We start from the raw sequence: 21,147 nt of genomic DNA, 5'->3' as shown, positions 1-21,147 counted from the left end.
ATTCTTTTTCCTAAGAAGATTTAAACAATATATTTTAACATCATAAAATAGGTAGAAAATAAATACCTTTTTAATCATAAACAAAAAAAAATTATTAACTACAAGCATAAAATCCAAGTTCTTAAAGGATTTTCCTTGGAAAATTACTTAATCAACCCTCTCTACCTAGCTTAACCTATTTGGAATTAACTGCAAAAATAGGACTCGTGGTGGCTGCCACAATCGCTTTGGCCGTGGCAGAGGATTTCGCCTGCCATGCAGGTGATTTATCCGGCAGGAAGTAGCCCAAGGAGCACAGAAGCACCACAAGAACCAGCAGCGCCCAAAAGATCAGATCACAGCTGGCAAAAAGCAGTCGTCCAAGGATATTGCTGCCCACTACAGCACCCAAACGACCCACCATCATAACGAAGCACATGCCCATGGCATTGATGTGCGTGGGATAGAACTCCATGGCAATGGTGCTGACTAAACCACCACAATTACCAATGGCCATCACGACAGTTAGAGCTATAACCACCAAGGCGAACTGCTCGACATAGTGCAGGGCCACCAAGCAGATCATGGTCAACACCATCCAGGCCACTGAGAAAGAAAAAAGAGATAATCAGAGATGAACTACAACCTAATCTCCTCTAGCTACTCACTCAGAAGATTCTTCTTTCCAAAATAGTCGATGATATAGGCAAAGAACAGATATATCAAGACAAAGCTGGCTCCGATTATGATCATTACTTGGTACGTGGAGGTGTCCACTTCCACTGAGCAGCTCGACACTTCATCTCCCAAGCCCGAATCTACATTGAAACCTTGTAGGACAGTGCAAAGCAGCGTATCGTTGCCATTGTGTGTGCCCAGCTCATCCAAGATGGTGGGGAACCACATGAAGATGCCCTGGGCCAGAAAGTAAATTAAGAACTGGATGCAGCAGATGTTCAGGGTATGCCATAGCCGTATGCGATGGAAGAGCGGCACTGTCTGGTGCCAAACGAGACGCACTGCGTCCACAAAACCATGGACATCGGACAAGCTGGCGCCGCCACTTTCCAGAGCCACTTCCTTAACGGGATACTCTGAGGGATCTTTGCCGGAGTTCTTGGCAAAGATAGAGCGCAGGATTTCCAGTGACTGATCGCCACGTCCTTGGACTAGCAAGTACTTGGGTGTCTCAGGCAGGGTGCTGATTCCAACAAGAGCCAGCAGGGAAATTGAGACATTGGCCAAGAGCAAAACCCGCCAGGAGGAGAATCGCATGCCAAGGAAAATGGTCTCAATGCGCAGCGGTAGTATACCAATGGCCATAGCTGGAACAAACATTATTTTTATAATAATTATCTTCTTCCTTTCACCAATCACAAACTCACCTGGAGCAAATATCATGGCCACGCATAGAAATCCGGATAGCAAAGTCACATGCCTTACCCTCGAGCCCTTGCCATGGAACTCGCCACATAAACTGAATACACACGCCTGTCCTCCAGAAATAAAGAAGCCCGTCAGGAATCGGAAAACGATCAGCATCCAGATGTTAACCGAGAATCCCGAAACTATCGAGCAAACCGAGCTGAGACACAGGGCATACTTCAAGGTGGTGGCACGACCCCATGTGTCGGCCAGAAAGCCCATGGCATGGGAGCTCAGAACAACACCTAGAAATCCAGCGGATGCTAGGATGCCCTGCTGATTCAACGTTGGCTGAAGGTCGCACTTCATCTGGTTCATAATCAGGCTAACGCCCATGATCTCCACCATCACGGCCATGAAGCAGAGTCCACAGATGAGCAGCAACTTATAGTGGAAGCGACCCACGCCGGTCAGCGTGATGGCCTCATCGAAAGTGTGTGCACGAGGCTTCTCCGAGAGGTTCTCCTCGCGGCCTCCAATAGCTATTTTAGGGGAGAGAAAATGTGGATATAGATAGGATTATTAGAAGGATCATTCTATAACTACAAACTACTTATTAGGTTATTCATTTTATTATTAAAATGAATCTTAAATCTGATTTTTTTTAAGTATTTTCTTTCAGTGAACATCTCAAAGCAGCTTTGTCAATCACTGTCATTTAATGGGAAACCCTTGAGTTTATGGAATAATTAAAGAATTCCCTTTAACTAGCTTAAAGCACAATGAATTCCATCTCAGTTACCATTTAATCATGGCCTCAACCACTTTAAACTTAGGTGAAAAATCGGAGGATAATCAGGACGATGTTCGCCTGCCCAAGGAGCAGCCACCATCACCCTTCTTCGAAACAAAGACCTTTCGTATAATCTCGATCTTTCTGTATCTTGGAGGGATCAGTGGCCTGGGCATGGTGCTGGCTTTGTACTATCTCATCTTCTTCGACTCCAGCATGCCGGACATCCACCTTAAGTTCCCCGTCTCCATTGGCGGCCATCCAGTGCAGAAAGTACACGAGTACCAGTGACCATTTGACCTATCCACCTATGTGGTAAGTACGAGTACCTTCTCGTTAAGGGGGGCCGCAGGCTATTGCTAATTGGATTTGGGAATGCTAAGAATGTGGAAATGGTATTCTAGACTATTGGATTCCCTTGCTAATGGTGGGAAATAGTTAGTAACTACCTTTAAACGAATCAATGTGGTTACAAAAGAGAAATGTGTTGTGTAGGGAAATTAATAGTTAGTTCTTATATTAAAACATCCTTCAAATCTAAACCTCCAATACTCAAAACTCTCTAAAATCTTGTTAAAAGATCTACCTGGTTTTAGAAACTATAACATTCGACTATATCCCTCAACCAAAACACATTATCCACCGCCATCGTCACTTTCATTTCCTTGACCAAACATGAATATAGAATCTACATACGAACAGCAAGAACCTGGCCAAAAAGAAATGAAGTGAAGTGGATGTGGAAACGTAGAAACTAGGAGGAGTGACGACAACGTTGGCGGGAAATCAAACCGGGTCAAGTGGTCGTCCAAGAACGCAGCACGTGATGCGGATCTGGATCGGTGTCTACTACTCGGTGTACTCGACTATTTCGAACTGCAAAACTAACGAATCTTATTAGCGTTGGCCCCCAAGACGCTGCCGCGCTCCCTTCCTCCTCGAAGCCAACAAGCCAAAAGAAACCGCAAAAAACAGTCAAGCGGAATGTAAAAAATACAAAAAAAAAAAAAAAAGAAGAACATAAAAAGAAATCGAACTAAAGACCAGATCTCCCCGGGCAGTCCAACCAATTGCTCAATTGTGTTCAGTTCGTCCGTAGTGACGGTTACGTTTCGATTTTGGTTACGATTATAATATATATATATTCATTAAGAAGTTTTTCGGATATATCGAAAGTGAATTTATCTTTTAAAAATGAGCGGTCAATCGGGTTTAATGGCCAATCTGGCCGAGGTGGTCAAGGAGGCCAAGGACGAGGAGATCCAAATGCCCAAGTCAAATGATTTCTTTGAGTCTAAGACCTTTCGCCTGCTCACCCTGATGCTGTACATGGGTGGTGTCAGCGGTATGGGTCTCACTTTGGCGGTCTACTACCTCTTTATCTGGGATTCGCGCATGCCACCGCTACCAGTGTTCAAGCATACGCATCCAATTGGCTAGGATCAAATGGTCAGAAACACAGCCAGCCATTTAGTTCTTCCCATCGACATCAGTGACCAGATTCGGGTGAGTGGCCACGTCAAACTGACCACGACAACGTACAGATTTGAGGGTATATTATGGCAGTGATGTCCGATTAGCTAGTTTTTAATTAAATCATGGCTATATATTAAGAATAGGGTTTTATATATACTATAAAATATATCAAGATATAAGTATTGTTCCTAAAATCTTCTATTGGTGCTCGAAAAAGTATGCTATGATTGTTGTCTTACATGAAATTCACATTTTAAACCGAAAACAAAATTAGATTACAAATATTTTCTTTTCCAACTCAATAATTAACTCTGTACTAGCAAACTTTTACACTTCTATGTTTATAATTTCAAAAAACACTTTAATCTCCTTTAGGAAAATCATTTTCTGACCATTTTCCTGCGGTTAGTTTTGCTACCACAGAAAAGATTTTCGTTTTTACAAAAATAAACAGAAAAACTGTCACCACTGTTGTGGGTTCGCTTTGGTGGCTTAATTAGCCCCCGTGGCCGATATCAAAAGTTGACAGCCTGGCACAAAATTAATCCGCTTTGCTACGTGCCACTAAATCGCAGAGTTGGAACCACCTAGTTTCCCTCCATCCATTTGTTTCCATTCTCTGCCACCACCCTGAGGACGGATATGGCGTCAGTCGAATGATTTTGATTTAATCGTGGTGGCGACATCAAATCAGTAGTTGACACATCGCGAACTGGACTGCCACGATTACAATTTTATATATATATCCGTAATGTCCACTCCGGCGGAAACCCCTAGAGTGGGCCTGGGAAATGCGGCCAGTATGGCAAATTTGGCCAAAATCGTGAATCTAATCGAATCGAATGTTAGGGCCGAGGAAGCGGAAGTCTGTGAAGAAGCGGCTTCAAAGGGATCAACCGGTAGCGGAAGTGGCAGCAGCGTACGCCTGGCCAGCAGCAGTGCTCCGCGAAGAAGTGCCTGTGCCACATCGTATGTACCCAAATCACCGCAGCTGGAGGAGATTGTGTTCGCTGAGCCAACGTGCACTGAAAGATTTGCCCGTTATTTCGTGATCGTCATCTACCTGTGTGGTCTCTGCTGCCTGGGATTCTTTCTATCCATTTACCACATCTTCTTCTGGGACTCACGCATGCCGCCCGTCTACAAGGGACAGAAGAAAGCTCCAGCCTTTGGCTAGAGAAGAGTACCTTCATTCATTTACCAAACTAATCCTAACTAAGAGAAGCGTTTTTTTTTCTTTGTTTTTTGGTAAGGCTGTTACAAAGTTATTACATTTTCTGGCCAATATCTTGCCTGTACACAAATTTACTCAAGTCATAGCCATTAGTTCTTATTAAGATGATATGCCACCCTAGTTGTCCGTATTTTCTGGTTCAAAAACTTTTCAACCAACCAAAGTTGAAGTTTAATTATGTGTATCCAACTCTGTATCATGTATGTACGAGGAATAAGTTTCCCTCATGCGCAAGTTATCCCTTCGTTCCGGCTGCCCGAGCTGCTTAATCAGCTTTGTCTGCACATAAGTAAGCAGATGGATAAACCATCCTTAAACTTGGGCTTGGGTACGCCGCGGGGCCGGAATGGCTGTAGGGGAAAATATAAATGGGTAATGGGAAATGCAATAGGCTGGGCCCGAAAACATTTTCGAGGCCAGAACAGCCAGATGAACATGGTAAGCGTGGAGGGACAAGGAGAGCTTCACCTGGCCACGTTGGCGAATTAAACTCCTTGAAGGAAACTTTGCAACAATACTGCTAGGGGAAATGCATGTGAGTAAGTTGGTGGCAGTGTGAGTGTGAGTGTGTCCTACATACTGGCCCACATGATGAATATGCATTTAAGTGCAAGTACAGTGATGTTTCTATTTTTTGCTTTAAAAAGAATTTGATTAGGAATGTTAAAAATTTAGATTATAGGGATTTTCCAGAAATCAAATATAAAAAGTATCGAAAATATAGCATACTTTTGGGCATGCAAGTCCTTTGTTCTAGTTTGCGAAGTTCACCTGTGCATGTGCATATGGGTGTGTGGGTGTGTGACTGGCTATCTCTTTTCTCAGCAGCGTTTATGTGTGTTATTGTGTGCGTGGAGCTTATACAACAAAATCAATGGCCAACATTGCAATACCGTTCGGCCCTCTCACTCGCACGCCTGCATTTCGATTTGCCGAGCCGTGCATTCGTTCCACTCTCGCTTTGCCTTTTACTCTCTCATTTTCACTCGCTCGCTCTCTCTCTGTCTTAGGTTGTCCTAGTGACCCAGTTGCAGTTTGTTAACCCCCCGAAGGCAACGGAAAACGAAGGTGTGCGCGGCGGGTTAAAGGTGGCCTGTGGAATGGGGTGGGGCAGCGAAAGTTTGGACGTCCTTCGCGACACCTGCGAAGGTTGCTGTCAAAGCCAGCAGTGCATCCGCCACGCCCACCGCCGCACTCATCTACAGGCCCCCCCCACCGACGAGAAAAATTGCACAACATTTGTATTTCGTTTCGAAAAGTTGTTTCAATTGCCAAAATATTTGATTGGCATTGAAATTATTGAAATAAACGCAAAATTAATTCAAGCGCGCATTTTAATTTCCGCATGTGAATCAATTGAAAGGGCAATGTGATGTTAGGGGGTTAAGGGAGCCGGGGAGTGGAAACTGCACTTGACACACAAAGAGCGGCAACGTGCCGACGTGCGGTTTGTTTTTGTTTCTGCTGTGTTTTTGTTTTTATTTCGCCTTCAAGGAATTCCATCGAAAAAACAAAAGAAAATACAAAAGACCGTGGGAAGCCGAAAATGTAAATGAGCGCAAGCGAGAGAGGTTGATTTTATGAATGAAATTAAAAGCGAAGATCGCTAATGCAAAACGGTAAACGTTCCCAAAACCGAAGTTGCCCTAAAAGGATGATAAGAGCATGAGAGAGGGATAAACGGAGAGTGTCGTTCGCACACGAAGGAGAAATAAATGCAAAAGCACGAAGGCGAAAAAACGGTACAAACTCCTGGCAAAATCTCTCTCTGCTCTCATTTCGCTTGCACACGTTCGACGCGTCGGTTGGCAGACAAGTTTTTGCGCGCTCTTTTTTTTGTACTTCTAAGCTCGCCACGCATAAACAATAATAATACAAAAAATTAGTTAAAAATATTACAAATATATATATTAAATGTAAACGATAAGAAGGTGGCAAGCTAAAAAAAAACCGAAAAGAACATTGCATTTATCAAAAAAAAATAAATACTAGACTATAACGGGACACTGCCAAAGGAAATTTAAATAAACTTTAAAAAAGGAAGCAAACAAAATCAAGAAGAGGCATCCCTCTTAACATATCGAAACAATCAAAAAGTAAATATCGAAATCAAGATCAAAAATGAACTCGAAACACAGTTCGCTGGAGGAGAAAGTGAAACTGCCGCCCACGGAGACAATAAGCCGATGCTACCAGCCGCAGCAGAGCAACCGCAAGGTCATCCGCATCCTGACCGTCGCCGTTTACGTCCTTTGCGTTTCGCTGGCGGCCATCATGCTATCCCTGTACTACATCTTCATCTGGGACCCTACCATTCGCCCCTTTGTCACCAAGGCCACGCACTGCGGTAAGGTGTCGAGTAATCAACCCGGTAATCACTACTAGTCCACATCATCAGTGGGTTGACTACTCCATCAAAAAAAAAAAAAAAAAGAACTGATGACCAGTGACCAAAAACCAATCATGGGGCGGACAATTTGCGGCCAGCGGTCAATCTGGGACAAAGCCCGAATCTAGGCTATGAGAGTTAAGAGTTAGTGGTGTTGTGGATTGGGGGTGGGGTTGGGTTTATGATCTACCCATTAGCCGTTAGCCATTACCAATGGGCTTGGATTACTGGCTGGCTGACGGCAGGACAGTGTTGACCCCTTTTTTAAGCCGCAAAATAAAGTGCTTTCAACGGAAAGTGTACGCTTAGGTTACAGGCGAGCTAATCAACATCTGTTTAAAAAAAAAGTTAAAAGCTTTAATGCATTTTTAACACTTTAGTGCCAATCGGGAGGGCTTGAGTTAGAAATAAGAACAATAACTCTTTAAAGTCTAGACCAACTTTATGTGGCATAAAACATTAGAACTTAGGACTAAGTACTTCTCTTTAGGGTTAAGAAGTTTCTAGTGAATTTAAATCGTATATTATGACTAAACTTTACATAAATCTAACTAGACTTTCCGAATAAAAATCTTTTTTATGCTAAAAATTAAGAATATGAACCCACAGTTAGCCTTAAAGTAAAAACTACCAAAATTTCTTGGCGAATTATCTGAATTGGCAGCACTTTCTCAGGAAGGACGTTAAAAAAGCCGCCCACATTGTTTTACTCGCTACGGCTTCAGCTCGTTCCGCCTCCATCCTTTCTTTGATTCTTGGCTTTTTGTTCAGTTTTTTTGTAAATCAACTCGAAATTAGGTCAATGGGGTGTCATGCACACGACTACACCCAATCCACCCAATCTACCCGAAAGCACCCACCGCCCCCAAACCGCCCGCCAGGGTGCAGTTTTCCTTGGTGTACTTTCCATTTGTTGTTTTTGCAGTTCAATAAATCTAATTTGATGCAATTAAATACAGAATCTGGTAGCTTAATGAAAGTTATACGCCAGAAAGGCAAACAAATTGCAATTTATGACAGCGTGAATGCACTTTCTGCCAAAGCACAGAATCTAAGGGTAATATGCTTAGTGTCCGCTTTCAAAGTTTTCGCCCCCCCATTTTGCAGGGCGGTTTCTCTTTTCAAAGCCTTTCATTTAAAATTTGATTAACCGCCTGCATAACCAGACGCAATTGCCTACAAGGACGAAGGAGGAAATTGTGATAGTTGGAAGGGTACTAAGCGTACTACTTAGTCGTACAAGGGCGGTTGAAATTTTAATAACAGGATGGCAAATTTAAATATTAAAAGGCGTTATTAAGAGAGCTAGAACCTGGCTTAATATAGCAAATTGCGGAGGTCTTGTCTTGTCTTGTCTAGTATTTGATTTTTCTTTTAAACTGAAAAGCTTTTTTAAGACTAGTAATAAAGTTCTAAAAACTTACTTTATCTCTTCTCCCCCTTTCCAGATAAAATTGTGATACCCGAAAAAATAGCCATTCGCCTCCTGAACTCATCGGAAGTGACCGCGGAGCAGTTCTACAAGCACATCCTCGAGCAGTACCGTATCCTCAGTCACATGCAGCAACAACGCCAGCAGATACTGCAGCGTCAACATCTGCAGCTGCAGCAATTGGAAGCAAACAATCGCTTCCAGGAGGTCTTTGCAACGGCAACTATTATCCAGGCACATCCGCATCCCCATCCACATCCCAGAGAGCCGCCTAAGAAACCGCTATTAGGTCCATATACCCCGGTACCAGGAAATATGAGTCATATGATGGGTGGCGATCAGTCTGAATCTGAACCTGATCCGGCTCATTTACCTCTACTCTTGGACACCTCACCCCCGGTGGATGTTAATGGAATGGGTCATCTAAAGCGTAAGACACATCGTGGTCACTACAAACACCATAGGGCTCGGGCCGGTGGCCAAAAGAAATTGTCCATTGCCAACTCGATTGTCAGTGCCGTGGGTGCCAGTTCAACGCCGAGCACTACTAGCGGAGGAGATACATCGCTGGCCATGGCCACGGCGGCTACTTTGCCACATAACTATATGGACACACCATTAAATCCGGCGGCGGGAACCATTGTTCAGCCACCACAACTGCAGCTATACACCTCGATGCCCATTCCCTTGATCCTGAGCCCCAGTGAGGAGAAGCGTCCTTTACATCATAACCATGGTCATGTGCACGGCGATCGGCGGGGCGGGGCACAATCTGGCGGACGACGAAGGACCACTACGGCCTCAGTTTCCGGCTACGAAGCCCAAACCTACCTCAATCCGTTCCTCACCGGCGAGCTGATCTTCGAGAAGTAAGGGATTGAAACCGTTTAGGTAGTCTGAGGTTCATAGGTTTTTTTTTTTGTATGGCATATAGAGGGAAATACACTAAAGCCAAGATCGGACATGGAGATTAGCTCACAGAAATGGTAAATGTCGAGAAATAAAAGGACAAAATATTGGACATTAATACCTTCCATACCTGATCATACCTATATCAATGGAGAAACTGTTTAGAGGGGCAGAACTACTCACAATAATTCGGTTAAGCTCAGTACTGGGATAAGATATAGTTATATATTTTAATCTTGGTTATATATCTCAAATTTTAGGCATTTCTTATTGAAATTTAAGTTCTTTTATAAGTAAAATATGTTTGCAATTGAAAATCTTTAAAGCTATAATGTAATCCATAATCAAATCAAGTAACTTTTTTCCTCTAAAGTAAACCCGCTTATATCAGTACTGAGCTATAATTTGGTCTATATATACAGAGCCAGGCCCGGCCACATATAGAGGTTAATAAATGTTATGTACTGCAAAAGGATAGTTGGAAACCATAGCTAAACTATAGTCGATGTACCAAACCACAACAAACGAACCACTCAACAAAACAAAATACACTCGAAAATGAGAGATTCACACTCACACACACACACACACGCATAATACGGGACCCACTTCAGTAGAAAGTCACTCGATATCAGCGATCACTGATCACGGATCACGGATCAGGGATCACACACAGGCGGCTCACCTCACCAAGCTCAGCAGCAAACTCACCCCACCTAGGACACTGCTTCCAGGCAGCTAGCGAACGCTACACCAACTACAATAATTAGCCAAACCCCTAGAGTAACCAGTTTACCAGTAACCAGTAATTAGTAATCAATTACCCAGTAACCCATCCAAGGAGTATATATACCCCCTGAAAACGGGGAAGCGGATCAATGTCACTATAACTCAGCATCAGAATGAATCACACTTTACCCACACACACACCAAAGAGGACTTTGTCATTGCCAGATATCGGTTATGTGCGGGATTATATAATATCTGGGTTCTAACTACCTAAAGTGATCTCTTTGCCACATAAACTTAAAAACAATATTATGAAAAGATTGGCATGTTTGGTTATGGCAATGTTGAACCGGAGATTTCTACACGAGGTGGCCAATAAATAATAATAAGCTGACGTATTACCTATAGTCACAAGATAAAACCCGGCGTGCTCAAGTCAAGAACAAATATATAGTTGCATATATAGGGCACATAACCGATGTGTGTGACGTGACATTGGCTTGGTCTCTATTCACATACTTTAACACTAAATGCAAACCTATCAAAAACCAAATACACTAAGCGAAAAAGCGGGAAAGATAGTTGAAAGAAAGATGAGGAAAGTGAAAAGGAAAAGGAGTATTAGAAAGAGAGAGAGATATATAGAACAACTGCATCTGCATCCAAAGACACGAGAATTGAATTCATCAATAATAACATACCTATAAACGATATGCATACAATATAGAATTGAATCTGTAACTGATGGGCATATACCGCATATATATCTTATATACCGCATATATCTTATATATGTATACCAAGAAAAACAAAGTCATTTTGGCAATAATAAAGCATAGCAAACAAAAACTAAGTTATGAACGTGGTTGGTTAAGTCTTTTATTAATGGTTTACTTGGGAAATATTTGATTATAATAAAAACTATATTCCAGTGACTTAAAAGCACAGGTTACTATTTCACCATTAAGTTTTCTAAAACGATTTACAAATATTTCACCACACTTTCTGGCAACTTTCCATTTAACAATAGATTCCGAATCTCACTTAATCCTAATTTATTAAACTCACCAAACTCGCGGTCACAATCTATCACATAAGCGGAATTATCCATGATGTCCTTAAACTTAAAATCAAGATATGAAAGTCTGAACCCAAAATGGGCTGAGGATAAGTTGTGACTGGCGGCGCAGTCCACGGCCAACTGATCAACTCCGTGGCGCTGGAAACTTAAAAGTATGTACGTCCGGGTATCTAAACGGCAGGGGTACGTGCTTCAAAGTCCGATCGCAATTACGTTCTGTAAAGCTCTCTACGGGTAACAGAATCGTAAAACCCGGCCAGAGATATCCAGATATACCAAAAATAAAGACGAAAACAAAAGCTGTAAATCTTAAATAACCACACCATCTCTCCCATCCAATTTGCAAGTCAGTATCGTGGTGTAAAAGTTCTTTGGTCTTGACAGGGTAAGCAAGATGCGAAATCGGCGATAAGGCGAATAGATAGCCAAGACGTCTTACTATCTGAAAGCAACAGATCATAAATGGAACTACCTTTGATCAAGGAATAATCTGGATATCTGATAGTTTTCCTGGAAAAAAGCAAAACCTTTTTTTTGATATCTAAGGAGAAGTAACTTTTCCAGTAAGTGAATATTACTAGAACAGCGGGTTCCAAATTTGTAGGATTATAATATATACTTTTTAGAACCAAACCATTAAACCTTAAAAACTCATAAAACAATAAGAAATTATAAAATGAAAGTTAAATAAAATACTTTATTGATATTCTCCATGCAGACATATCACATTTGCACTACAAAATGGCAATAAAAACATTTAGTTATAGTTTTAGACACCTTTATTAGAGGTTTCAGAGACATTATATTACAAAATGACTGGTCAACGTTTAGGAAATAATTAAATTAAAACCGAAATCACTAAAATTATATCGTTAAATGACAGTAATTCTACTCTTTAGTTCAGTCTAATGAAAACTTCAATAATAGACCATAGCTGATTTTTGAAGAGACATTCTTTTTTTGTTTTTATTTTAAGAACTACATTAACGCCAAGATTAAATCAATTCGATTGATGGTGACTGGATGCCTTGGACCGATTAATATTGGCCTATTATCCAGATCGCCAGAGAAAGCCAAAGCCGTACTGTATACGGGATATAATTGGCCAAGTCACTCCCAGCAGAGCACGTTAAGATAGGCCACCGGAGACGCGACATGCGGTTGATCCCGGGCCATAAACGCACTCGTAAAGGGATTCAAAAATCTAAACGGCCATACACACACACACACACACAGACACAAGCGCGGATACACACATATCTTCTATTGGCTGTAAAACATTTAAACTGATACATTTTAGGCATTGGCTAACAGACGAGATAGCAATAGCGGACCTCTCTTTCTCAGCCATGTCGGTAGGGTTTTTTTTTTACTTTACATTTCAACTTTTATTAGAAAATCTCCTTTTCATAGTCTAGTTTCAATACAGTTGGCATTCATGCTGGTACAGTAAATACGGTACCATCTCTTACATGCTCGAGTGTCGTGTCCATTATGGCCAATATCAGCTATCCATGGGATCCGCAATCATCAGTGATTATGGCCCTGCCTAAGAACTCACTCCTTTCGGTGCGCTTAACTTATACAAAACAAAAAACTTATAACAAAACATATTGCAGGAAGGGTTTACGGCGGACGGGTGAAACATCCCGCCAGTCAGGATCGCATAGATTGAGCCCTAGGGAATTTCGCAGTCGCATTGGATTTCCGATTTTTTACATACATACATACAAAATTATGAATGGAAGAGTGAAAATACGTTTGGTTGGTTGCATGAGATGTCTGCGGATGCGCCGGAAAGTACGGAGTTAGAGAGGTCAAGATGCGCCCACCAAATCGGTGTTAAACGTCTTTAAAACTGAAACGGCGGCGTATCCCGGCATGTATGGGAACCCATCGGCGTGATAACCACATGCAGGGTAAGTGTATTCCGTGCGGTGCCCGTCAGATGGGGACTCAAGTACGGTGATGTGTGCTCCAGCTCCTCGTACGGCAGCAGGTTGTCCAGATTGATAACGCGCGACGAATCCGAGAAGTACTCCGTGCGCTCCACCACCGTTCGGATGTGCATTATCTGGTTCTGCATGCCCACGATCAGCACGGCTATCTGGGAAGATAAATTACACGTGTTGGAGATTCATTGCCATCCATAAACGCTTAACAAAATTAAAAGAACACAACGAACTCCAAATTAACGTCCCGAAACCTTGAAATTTGTGAATGGATAATGGAGCTAATACAAAACTAAGATGATTCAGATTATTTATATCCCACTAAATGAACTCAAACTGCCACACATTACTCACCTTGAATCGTTCCTCGCCAATGTTTTGATGCTTGCAGGTAACCCGTAGGCGAACTGTGTTTAAAGAGCAGCCTGGTACGTCCTCGCCCCATACCATTTTGGCCTTGTTGTACTTAACGCCTCGCGGGAAAAACTCTATCTCCCAGGTCATCCCAGGATCTGCCAAGTAGGAAAACATAATAATATTCTAAATGTCGATCGAAACTCTCAGTCTACTACTTACCGTCATCCTCAGTCTCGGCGATGTGGCGCTGCGAAAAAAAGCAGGTCACATAGTTCTTGTAATCCTCTATCGCATCAAAGTTGTGCACATCTATGTCAACGCTCCAGGTGTCGTTCCAGTAGAGTCGAGGCGTAAATTGTAATTCACCCGATTCGGTGGCTCGCACCTCTCGCACTCTATCCTCCTGGCCCGATTGATAGCTCATCCCAATGGCAATGCGCTCAACAAGGAACTCCTTGTGATACTCGATTAACGGATCCATCAGCAGATGCGACAGCTCGCGTGGCGTCATCATGCCAAAGCGGATGTGGGACACCGTCTGTTCGATCAGCTCCATAAAGCTACCACTGGCGACAGCCTCCATCTGTTCTCGACGATGCAGCAGCCACGTCTGCAGGATGGCAAACAGTTTGTACTCGCTGGTGACAACCAAATCGTTTTGCTGCAACAGCAGTTGCAGTATGGCCGGGTCCATTTCCACAAAGTCTCGCGACTCGGCCACCATTTCGAGGTTCCATTTGAGAAACCGCTTCAGCGTCTCGGTGAGATCGTTGTGGGTGGGCGTGAAGGAGAGTGTATATTGCAGCCAGGAGACCAGGTAACCGCTGGTCGCCGCCTTGGCCACGTGCTTATTCATGTAGCCCACACAGAGATCGATCAGGTCGCGTACATTGTACTTGTCACTCAGCGCGAGCATTGGCATCACCGTCTGCAGCGTGACCTCGATGTGGCCCACGTACAGGTACTTGATGAACTGCGGAAACACCGCCGAGCAGCATGCCTCCTCGTGAAGTTCAATCACATGCTTGCTGCACTCGTTCCACTCTGGATTCATTAACATCACCTGAAAGACGTCACTGCTGGCGCACAGGATAACGCGGTGCGCAGGATACTCCTTCCCGTCCACCAGAAGCACTATATCTGACATCAGCTGTTCAGCGTACAGGTTAGCAATCTTATTGAGCACACTATTCGCATCGATCATCTAAGGATGGGAAAAATGTAAACAGGATTAGATCTTACTTCAGAAATTGTAATGTTCCCCATTATAAGAGTTGCATATCATTTCCATTTTACGCACCGTGCTGGCTCCATCTTGACCTTCTTCTGCTTCGCGACACTTCCGCCGCTTGGCGTCCTGATCCTCGTTGGAGGTGGCTCCGTTCGCTGGATTTTCTGATGTACTCGCACTAATTCCATTAATATTTCCTTGGGGATTAGCAGCTGCATCGCCAGCGCCACCACCTGCTGCTCCACCGGCTGCATCACCAGCCTGATCCGCAACAGCTGCTCCGCCTCCAGGACCGCCGACAACACCTCCACCAGCAGCACCAACTGCGCCAGCAGCTCCTGCGTGCGCACCACCTGCACCGCCCAATCCACCGCAGACAGGCGCTGCTCCTCCGTTACCGTTGGCGTTCATCGGGAATCGGAGATCGACTGGAGCCAGGTCCAGGATTTGCTCTACGCTGGCAAATTGCTCAAGGACACTCTACAGGACGGCTCCGTTAGCATGAGCCAAAGACATGGCAAAAAGTCTGAAATATACAATATTGAAATATAATGACCCAGTTTTTTTGCAGAACATAAGGGCAGTTACATTACTTATTTTAGTTAACAGCTTTGTATTTTGTATTCTCCAGTACAGTATTAGATTAGAATATTTTTATTACTTTCCTCCGATACCATGAATTGATATTGACATACCTATCGTTAGAGTCCGCAGGTAAACAGCTGTTTTTTTCGATAGGCCTCTAACAAATTTTGTTTTCCTCATATCGATTGTTTTCCTTTGAAATATCGAAACAGTTATATTGGGATATCGTCCTTGTGATATCGACTTTGGGTTAAGTTGAGTCACACGGAAAAAATATATTTCATATGTATTTATTTATTTATTTGTCAGAACCTATCGGACCCTTCGATGTCAGATGTCTTTTATCAGACGCAATCAGCTGGTCGGCATGACTATCGGTATATGGATATGTTCGCGGGAAACAAGATTTTAAAATAGAAATTCTAAAGGTCTTTTCTTTTTTATTTAATTTAAGCATTATTATAAGAATAAGTACCCCTGGTATGCCATCTGAAATATGCATGTATAAATTACTCACAAATTCTTGATTAAGTGTTAAGTGCAAATGCTTATTTTTCTTTTAATATTTTCTATTAATTGGGGTAAAAAATAGTTTAGTTCTTGTTTGCAAATCGAATTGTGGTTCTTCACAAACAATAGAACGAAACTGGTGCTTTAATATTTAAAATAAATCTATAGACCTCTAGAAAATAAAAAAAACATTAAACAATTCACTCACGTTTTCCAATAGATATTTATTTGTTTTGTATTGACAAATTCTCCTATAAATGACTTAAAAGTAGCCTAGTGACCACAAAAAGATGTTAAAATTGGAAATAAAGTTCGCTAAATGGCTTTTTTAGTGCACGTCCTGTGCCCCATTGAAGTAAACACTAAAAACATTAAAAAAGGGAACCAAACTGAGCTAACAGGGACGAAACATGAACACAGCGTAGGAAAGTAAGAACGACATCGATTCCAGCAAGCACGTTGTCTTTTAGGTTTTGTTGGTAGATTGTTTAAATGCGGACTCCTCACAGAGGTTTTATGCTGGTATTTTGAAGAGAAAACATTACGATTACAATTAATTTGGCGGGCGTTTATTTGTTCATCCGACTGCTGTTCAACCCCTGTGGTTCTGCAGGAGACCTAGAGCTCATCATGTCCAAGGAACTTCTTGAGGTAGGCCTGCAACTCTGGCAGCGAGCGACTGCCCTCGTACTCGTTCTGGCGCTGACCATTCTTGTAGAGGAAAAGCGTCGGATATCCCTCCACCTGCTGGTCAATGCACACTTGTTTGTTCTCCGGCGCCGTGCAGTCCACCTTAGCGATCTTCACATCACTCTGCACCTGGTGCGTCTCTGTAGCTAGTTGCTCCCATGTGGGTTGCAGCTTTTGGCAGTGTCCGCACCATGGTGCATAGAACTTAACGAAGGTTATGCCCTCGGCAATGACTTTCTCAAACTCCTCCTCACCGCTCAGCTGTTGTGGTATCAGCTTCTTGGCTGCCTCATCCTCGGCAGCAGCCTCCTTGGTGGCTACCTCTTCGTTATCGGCCTTGCCTTCAGTCTTCTCCAGCGGCACGCCAACCATCTTCTCCACATAGGTCTTTAATGTGGTCAGGTCACGAGATCCCGAGTACTTTTCAATCTTCTTACCATCCTCGATCCAAAGAAGAGTGGGATAACCCTTGACCTCGAAGTCTTGGCAAATGGAACGGTACTGGGTGCAGTCGATTTTCGAGATCGTTACGGCGGGCTCCTTTATCAGCTCCTTAGCCAGATCCTCCCAGGTAGGCGCCAAACGCTGTTAATGCAAATAATGCACCGTTTAGCATATTAATTGAGGAGGAATATTGCAAAAGCTCACCTGACAATGACTGCACCAAGGCGCAAAGAACTTGACAAAGTGATTGCCGCTGGACACGTGCTTGGCAAAGGTTTCCTCGGTGAGGTCCACTACCTTACCAATATTAACGTTCTCGACCTCCACACGTTTCACCTCACCCAGATCCCCCTCGGCGGGTGTGCTCAGTTCTTGGTTAATGAAATCGGTGATAGCGGGCAAATCCCGAGTGCCCTTGAACTTGATCGATTCCTGTTCACCCACCTTAAAGAGACGCAGCGTGGGATAACCAGTCACCTGATGGGTGGCGCACAGAGCCTGGTGTTTAGTGCAGTCTACTTTGGCAATGATCACCTTGGGCTCATCAATGTTCATGATCTCGGCCAGCTGTTCCCACAGCGGCTGCAAACGCTTGCAATGACCGCACCTGCAAGAAGTAAGGTTTTGTTTCAGTATTTATTATTGAAAAGTTGTATTAAACCCCTAATCTCTTAAAATTAAATTGATTTTGAAATAGGAGTATAAATCGGTCAAATCAAATTGTTTCCCCTATACAAAGGAATACAAAACAATGAACTGCGATAAGACTTTTGTGCGCTTTGTCCCGAACAAAGAGTTTATCATCTGTGGGGCAAGCGCCGAATCGCATTTTGAGTTTCCTCAAACTCCCCCGCGTAATCGTAAAGTACTTCCTAGCAACATAATTGAAGCTAATCAAATTAGCTCATAGACAACACCGATGGCTTTTGATAAGACCTGGTAGCCGAGGGCTACGAAAACTATAATAGTGGTCAAAATCTTGAGTATTTAGTTTGTCAATCAAGGGGCAACAAAGCCCCTTTGATCGTCTTATCGGAGAACGTGCGATTCGTTTGGAAGACATGACGAATCTTCAGTTCCACGGATCTTCGCTTTCTTGACCAAATTTGGGGGTCACAAATTTATGATAACCAAGATATTCAGGTATTTTTTTAATTTCCAAAAATAGGTATACAAAAAGGCGCCCATGTACGCAAATCTATGTCTGCCTAATAACATAAAGAAGTGTTCCGATTTCTGCTTTCTCGGATTTATAAAAATTGTATTTCAATTCGGTTTCAGGTCATAAGTTGAAAAATAAAATATTGATAAATCACTTTTAACATTGGTTAGCTTATGAAATGATTCATATTGCCAACATATTTAATAATTTGTAGTTAAATAATAATAGTACAATATTATTAAAATTAATTTTTGGCAGGTTTTACTTAGATTGGAAAAATGAACTGGTCAAACGATCGTAATCATAAGTTTAAAACTTTTTGATTATAATTACATGGAAGTTAGTAAAATCGAAATCGTGAAAAATGGGTGATAGTGAAAACAGAAACACCTTTGATATTAATGTGTGCGTGGCTTGGTCACATAAAATAAACGGCCTATGTGGACCGCTGCGATTCGCCGGCAAAAGTTGGCCAATTTGGGACGCAGTTTTCTTTCGATGAACAAGGGAGAATGTGAAGGGAACCGAAACGAATTGCAACTTACCAAGGCGCAAAGAACTTGACGAAGACATTGCCACCGGCAATCGCTTTATCAAAGGATTCTGGGTCCAGCTCCACAGCGAACTGCTTTTCCGCCTGTTTGCCGGTGGAGGAGGCGTCTTCCTCCTGAGCAGCACGGATGAAGGGCAGGAGGGGTGACAGCAGTAGGCCGCACACAGCAACGGATAAGATGGACCTGGCGAACATGATGGACGAATCGTTTTGAGAGATCTAACTGCTGGGGGACCACGTCCAGATACAAAATAAAATTTCGATGACTGACTAGAGCTGCCACAAACGACAATCGATAGCGCACAGCCAGCTGATCATCGATTGTATAAGCCTATTTTATTTTAAACGATATAGCCAACAATATTAAAACGGATATTTAAATTTTAGGGGGAGGGAAATGGGATATCTATGTTTATGTATATTTTTAATTATTTAAGAATTCGTGACGTCTTCCCAATTTTAGTTAATCGATACAAAGCCAAAATATTATTAAATATAATACATTAAATATGTTGTAAATAATACGAAAAATGATTAGAATGCTTTAAGAAGAATAGAAACAAAACTACTTTTATTATCATTCAAAAATTCTGATTCCTCAGCACTCTGGCACCGCTAATAAAATAAAAGCAATACTCATTGATATGGCATCCCTGTAACAACACTAGTTATTTGAGTGTATTGGTGCGTAAACAGCGAAAATGGCAAAACACAAAAACCAACGAATCGCACACACAGAGACGTAGTTAATTTAGGAGAGGGGTGTGCCGAAAAGTTGCTTGTATACCGAATGATTAATACATACGCCATGACGAAGAGAGAATTCAAATTCAACCACTTCGAATGTCGCTCTCCAGCGGGAATTTTGAAAATTAATCATTTTCAATTTTGAAATACACTAGGATTTGTAATTTGAAAAACAAGTTTTGCAACAGGGAAAGCGGGAAAACGCCGCAAAACAGATGGGCGTCCGCATCGAGTATTGCTGCGATATATCGCACGCATATCGCCGCGTCGCACATTGCATGCGTGCAAGTGTGTGTGTATGAGAGAGCAGCAGGGCAAAACTAGAAGGGAAGCCAATTCGACAAGCTGACGCTTTAATGCCCTACAAAATATTTAATTAATTAGGTTATTTTTAGAGTACCTAGGGTCCTTAGAATGATCTTGTTCCGCTCTCATACTTAAATCGTAATTGCGGAGAATAAAAGGATCATAAATGAAGAAGTTAAAAAAATATTTTCTGCTGATCTTACTAACTATTACGTTTTTGGCCTTTCACGTCGGGATTAAGCCAGATCTGAAACAAATGATAATACCTTCTGCCAGGGTATAATGAGCGAATGTCAGGCACAGAAAAGGCAGAAACAGAAACAGCTAAATTGCAGCTGCTATGTTGCTCGTTGTTCAACGACGACGAATAGGGTAAAAACGGCAACAGCGAATGATGGCGGCAGAGGCAACCGAGCGATAGGTGAACTGAGGAGCGTACCTGGGGGGGGATCGAACTTGAGTCGACTGTTAAGTAGGGTTTTTAAATATCAAGTTGCTGCTCGAGCGCACAGCGTAAACTTTGGGTATCGTATCGCATGTGTATATACGATTCCTGAGCTAGCAGCTGTTCGAAAATACATTACTGCTAAAACCAGAATGTTGAAAATAATCGAAACTAATTTCGAGTATTAAAGTGACCGTTTTTAACTAAATTAACGATTTAACGATTTTTTTATATTGAAGACCATATTTGTAAATATTATTGTTGTCAACTTAGGCTATTCAAGTTTTAGCCATGAGCATGAACAAAATAATAAATAAAGTTTAATAAATAATAGTTTTCCCCCATTAGCCTGAGAATTCTGTAGTTCTCAAACAGCTGATTGATAAATTTATTATATATTCTAAAATACAAATTATATGCACCTAACTGCATTTCAGGGCAGTTCTTAACAAACCGACAACATATGCATTTCTATCGATGTTCGTGCTAAGCCATAAATAATTTCGCTTTGCACAAACAAGACTGAAAAATTCACCAAACCTGACGCACCCCCTCATGAATAATGGCACAACGACGCCGCTGCCGCTGGCAACTGGCACAACAAAAGCAGCGAACAAGCAGAGAAACCGTGTTTACACTATGAATATCTTGAATTTCGGAAACGAGAAATTAAGATTTTCCTTGTATGACACTAGTTTAAAAATCGAGTTTCCTATTTATGCATAGAAAAATGCATTTGATGTATTTCAATTCATTAATGGTGTGGTATATATCGCAC

The 21,147-nt window shown here is 42.3% G+C and overlaps 7 protein-coding genes across 10 annotated transcripts; 4 read left to right on the top strand and 3 right to left on the bottom strand.

The window, feature by feature from the left end:
- Window positions 1-48: 48 nt before the first annotated feature.
- Window positions 49-11,487, bottom strand: LOC108109987 (putative transporter svop-1). Its single transcript, XM_017218822.1, has 4 exons — window positions 11,375-11,487; window positions 1,365-1,886; window positions 648-1,304; window positions 49-585 (listed from the first exon to the last, which is right to left on the bottom strand). Exons 1-4 carry the CDS (start codon window positions 11,415-11,417, stop codon window positions 176-178), a joined length of 1,632 nt encoding a protein of 543 aa, XP_017074311.1. The 5' UTR covers window positions 11,418-11,487; the 3' UTR covers window positions 49-175.
- LOC108109991 lies at window positions 1,979-8,794 on the top strand. The gene is made up of 2 exons (XM_017218825.1): window positions 1,979-2,452; window positions 8,685-8,794. The coding sequence occupies exon 1, from the start codon at window positions 2,156-2,158 to the stop codon at window positions 2,426-2,428; it is 273 nt and encodes a 90-aa protein (XP_017074314.1). The 5' UTR covers window positions 1,979-2,155; the 3' UTR covers window positions 2,429-2,452; window positions 8,685-8,794.
- Window positions 2,634-3,643, top strand: LOC108109992. Its single transcript, XM_017218827.2, has one exon. It carries the CDS (start codon window positions 3,332-3,334, stop codon window positions 3,575-3,577), a length of 246 nt encoding a protein of 81 aa, XP_017074316.1. The 5' UTR covers window positions 2,634-3,331; the 3' UTR covers window positions 3,578-3,643.
- LOC108109990 lies at window positions 4,149-8,772 on the top strand. The gene is made up of 2 exons (XM_017218824.1): window positions 4,149-4,861; window positions 8,685-8,772. Exon 1 carries the CDS (start codon window positions 4,365-4,367, stop codon window positions 4,788-4,790), a length of 426 nt encoding a protein of 141 aa, XP_017074313.1. The 5' UTR covers window positions 4,149-4,364; the 3' UTR covers window positions 4,791-4,861; window positions 8,685-8,772.
- LOC108109989 (mediator of RNA polymerase II transcription subunit 29) lies at window positions 6,798-11,159 on the top strand. Its single transcript, XM_017218823.2, has 2 exons — window positions 6,798-7,194; window positions 8,685-11,159. Exons 1-2 carry the CDS (start codon window positions 6,969-6,971, stop codon window positions 9,539-9,541), a joined length of 1,083 nt encoding a protein of 360 aa, XP_017074312.1. The 5' UTR covers window positions 6,798-6,968; the 3' UTR covers window positions 9,542-11,159.
- Window positions 11,488-12,748: 1,261 nt separating the features above from the next.
- Window positions 12,749-15,652, bottom strand: LOC108109984 (BTB/POZ domain-containing protein 17). 4 transcript variants are annotated; one of them, XM_017218817.1, is made up of 5 exons: window positions 15,623-15,652; window positions 14,997-15,453; window positions 13,916-14,900; window positions 13,694-13,851; window positions 12,749-13,494 (listed from the first exon to the last, which is right to left on the bottom strand). In XM_017218817.1, exons 2-5 carry the CDS (start codon window positions 15,336-15,338, stop codon window positions 13,240-13,242), a joined length of 1,740 nt encoding a protein of 579 aa, XP_017074306.1. In that variant the 5' UTR covers window positions 15,339-15,453; window positions 15,623-15,652; the 3' UTR covers window positions 12,749-13,239. The 4 variants fall into 4 exon arrangements, with proteins under 4 accessions (XP_017074306.1, XP_017074305.1, XP_017074304.1 ...); XM_017218816.2 differs by having other exon boundaries at window positions 15,521-15,650; XM_017218815.2 differs by having other exon boundaries at window positions 15,516-15,645.
- A 574-nt stretch (window positions 15,653-16,226) lies between these two features.
- LOC108109985 (thioredoxin domain-containing protein 5 homolog) lies at window positions 16,227-19,132 on the bottom strand. Its single transcript, XM_017218819.1, has 3 exons — window positions 18,864-19,132; window positions 17,361-17,763; window positions 16,227-17,297 (listed from the first exon to the last, which is right to left on the bottom strand). Exons 1-3 carry the CDS (start codon window positions 19,064-19,066, stop codon window positions 16,641-16,643), a joined length of 1,263 nt encoding a protein of 420 aa, XP_017074308.1. The 5' UTR covers window positions 19,067-19,132; the 3' UTR covers window positions 16,227-16,640.
- Window positions 19,133-21,147: the final 2,015 nt, after the last annotated feature.

The sequence above is a fragment of the Drosophila eugracilis genome, unplaced genomic scaffold (assembly GCF_018153835.1).
Source record: "Drosophila eugracilis isolate 14026-0451.02 unplaced genomic scaffold, ASM1815383v1 contig_394, whole genome shotgun sequence".
NCBI classification, from domain to species: domain Eukaryota; kingdom Metazoa; phylum Arthropoda; class Insecta; order Diptera; family Drosophilidae; genus Drosophila; species Drosophila eugracilis.
Note: the sequence above shows the minus strand (reverse complement) of the source record. Positions and strands in the feature narration are given on the sequence as shown.

What these genes read in the sequence shown, in the direction of transcription:
- LOC108109987 (XM_017218822.1), bottom strand. Translation starts at nt 11,417, where the DNA reads ATGGATAATTCCGCTTATGTGATAGATTGTGACCGCGAGTTTG. An exon ending in AGATTGTGACCGCGAGTTTG is followed by an intron (nt 1,887 to 11,374) that starts GTGAGTTTAATA and finishes CCCCTAAAATAG; the next exon opens with CTATTGGAGGCCGCGAGGAG. An exon ending in TGGAAAGAAGAATCTTCTGA is followed by an intron (nt 586 to 647) that starts GTGAGTAGCTAG and finishes TTTCTTTCTCAG; the next exon opens with TGGCCTGGATGGTGTTGACC.
- LOC108109989 (XM_017218823.2), top strand. Translation starts at nt 6,969, where the DNA reads ATGAACTCGAAACACAGTTCGCTGGAGGAGAAAGTGAAACTGCCGCCC. An exon ending in CACCAAGGCCACGCACTGCG is followed by an intron (nt 7,195 to 8,684) that starts GTAAGGTGTCGA and finishes CCCCCTTTCCAG; the next exon opens with ATAAAATTGTGATACCCGAA.
- LOC108109984 (XM_017218817.1), bottom strand. Translation starts at nt 15,338, where the DNA reads ATGAACGCCAACGGTAACGGAGGAGCAGCGCCTGTCTGCGGTGGATTG. An exon ending in CGCCGAGACTGAGGATGACG is followed by an intron (nt 13,852 to 13,915) that starts GTAAGTAGTAGA and finishes CCTACTTGGCAG; the next exon opens with ATCCTGGGATGACCTGGGAG. An exon ending in TTGGCGAGGAACGATTCAAG is followed by an intron (nt 13,495 to 13,693) that starts GTGAGTAATGTG and finishes TTATCTTCCCAG; the next exon opens with ATAGCCGTGCTGATCGTGGG.
- LOC108109992 (XM_017218827.2), top strand. Translation starts at nt 3,332, where the DNA reads ATGAGCGGTCAATCGGGTTTAATGGCCAATCTGGCCGAGGTGGTCAAG.
- LOC108109990 (XM_017218824.1), top strand. Translation starts at nt 4,365, where the DNA reads ATGTCCACTCCGGCGGAAACCCCTAGAGTGGGCCTGGGAAATGCGGCC.
- LOC108109991 (XM_017218825.1), top strand. Translation starts at nt 2,156, where the DNA reads ATGGCCTCAACCACTTTAAACTTAGGTGAAAAATCGGAGGATAATCAG.
- LOC108109985 (XM_017218819.1), bottom strand. Translation starts at nt 19,066, where the DNA reads ATGTTCGCCAGGTCCATCTTATCCGTTGCTGTGTGCGGCCTACTGCTG. An exon ending in GTCAAGTTCTTTGCGCCTTG is followed by an intron (nt 17,764 to 18,863) that starts GTAAGTTGCAAT and finishes TACTTCTTGCAG; the next exon opens with GTGCGGTCATTGCAAGCGTT. An exon ending in CTTGGTGCAGTCATTGTCAG is followed by an intron (nt 17,298 to 17,360) that starts GTGAGCTTTTGC and finishes TTGCATTAACAG; the next exon opens with CGTTTGGCGCCTACCTGGGA.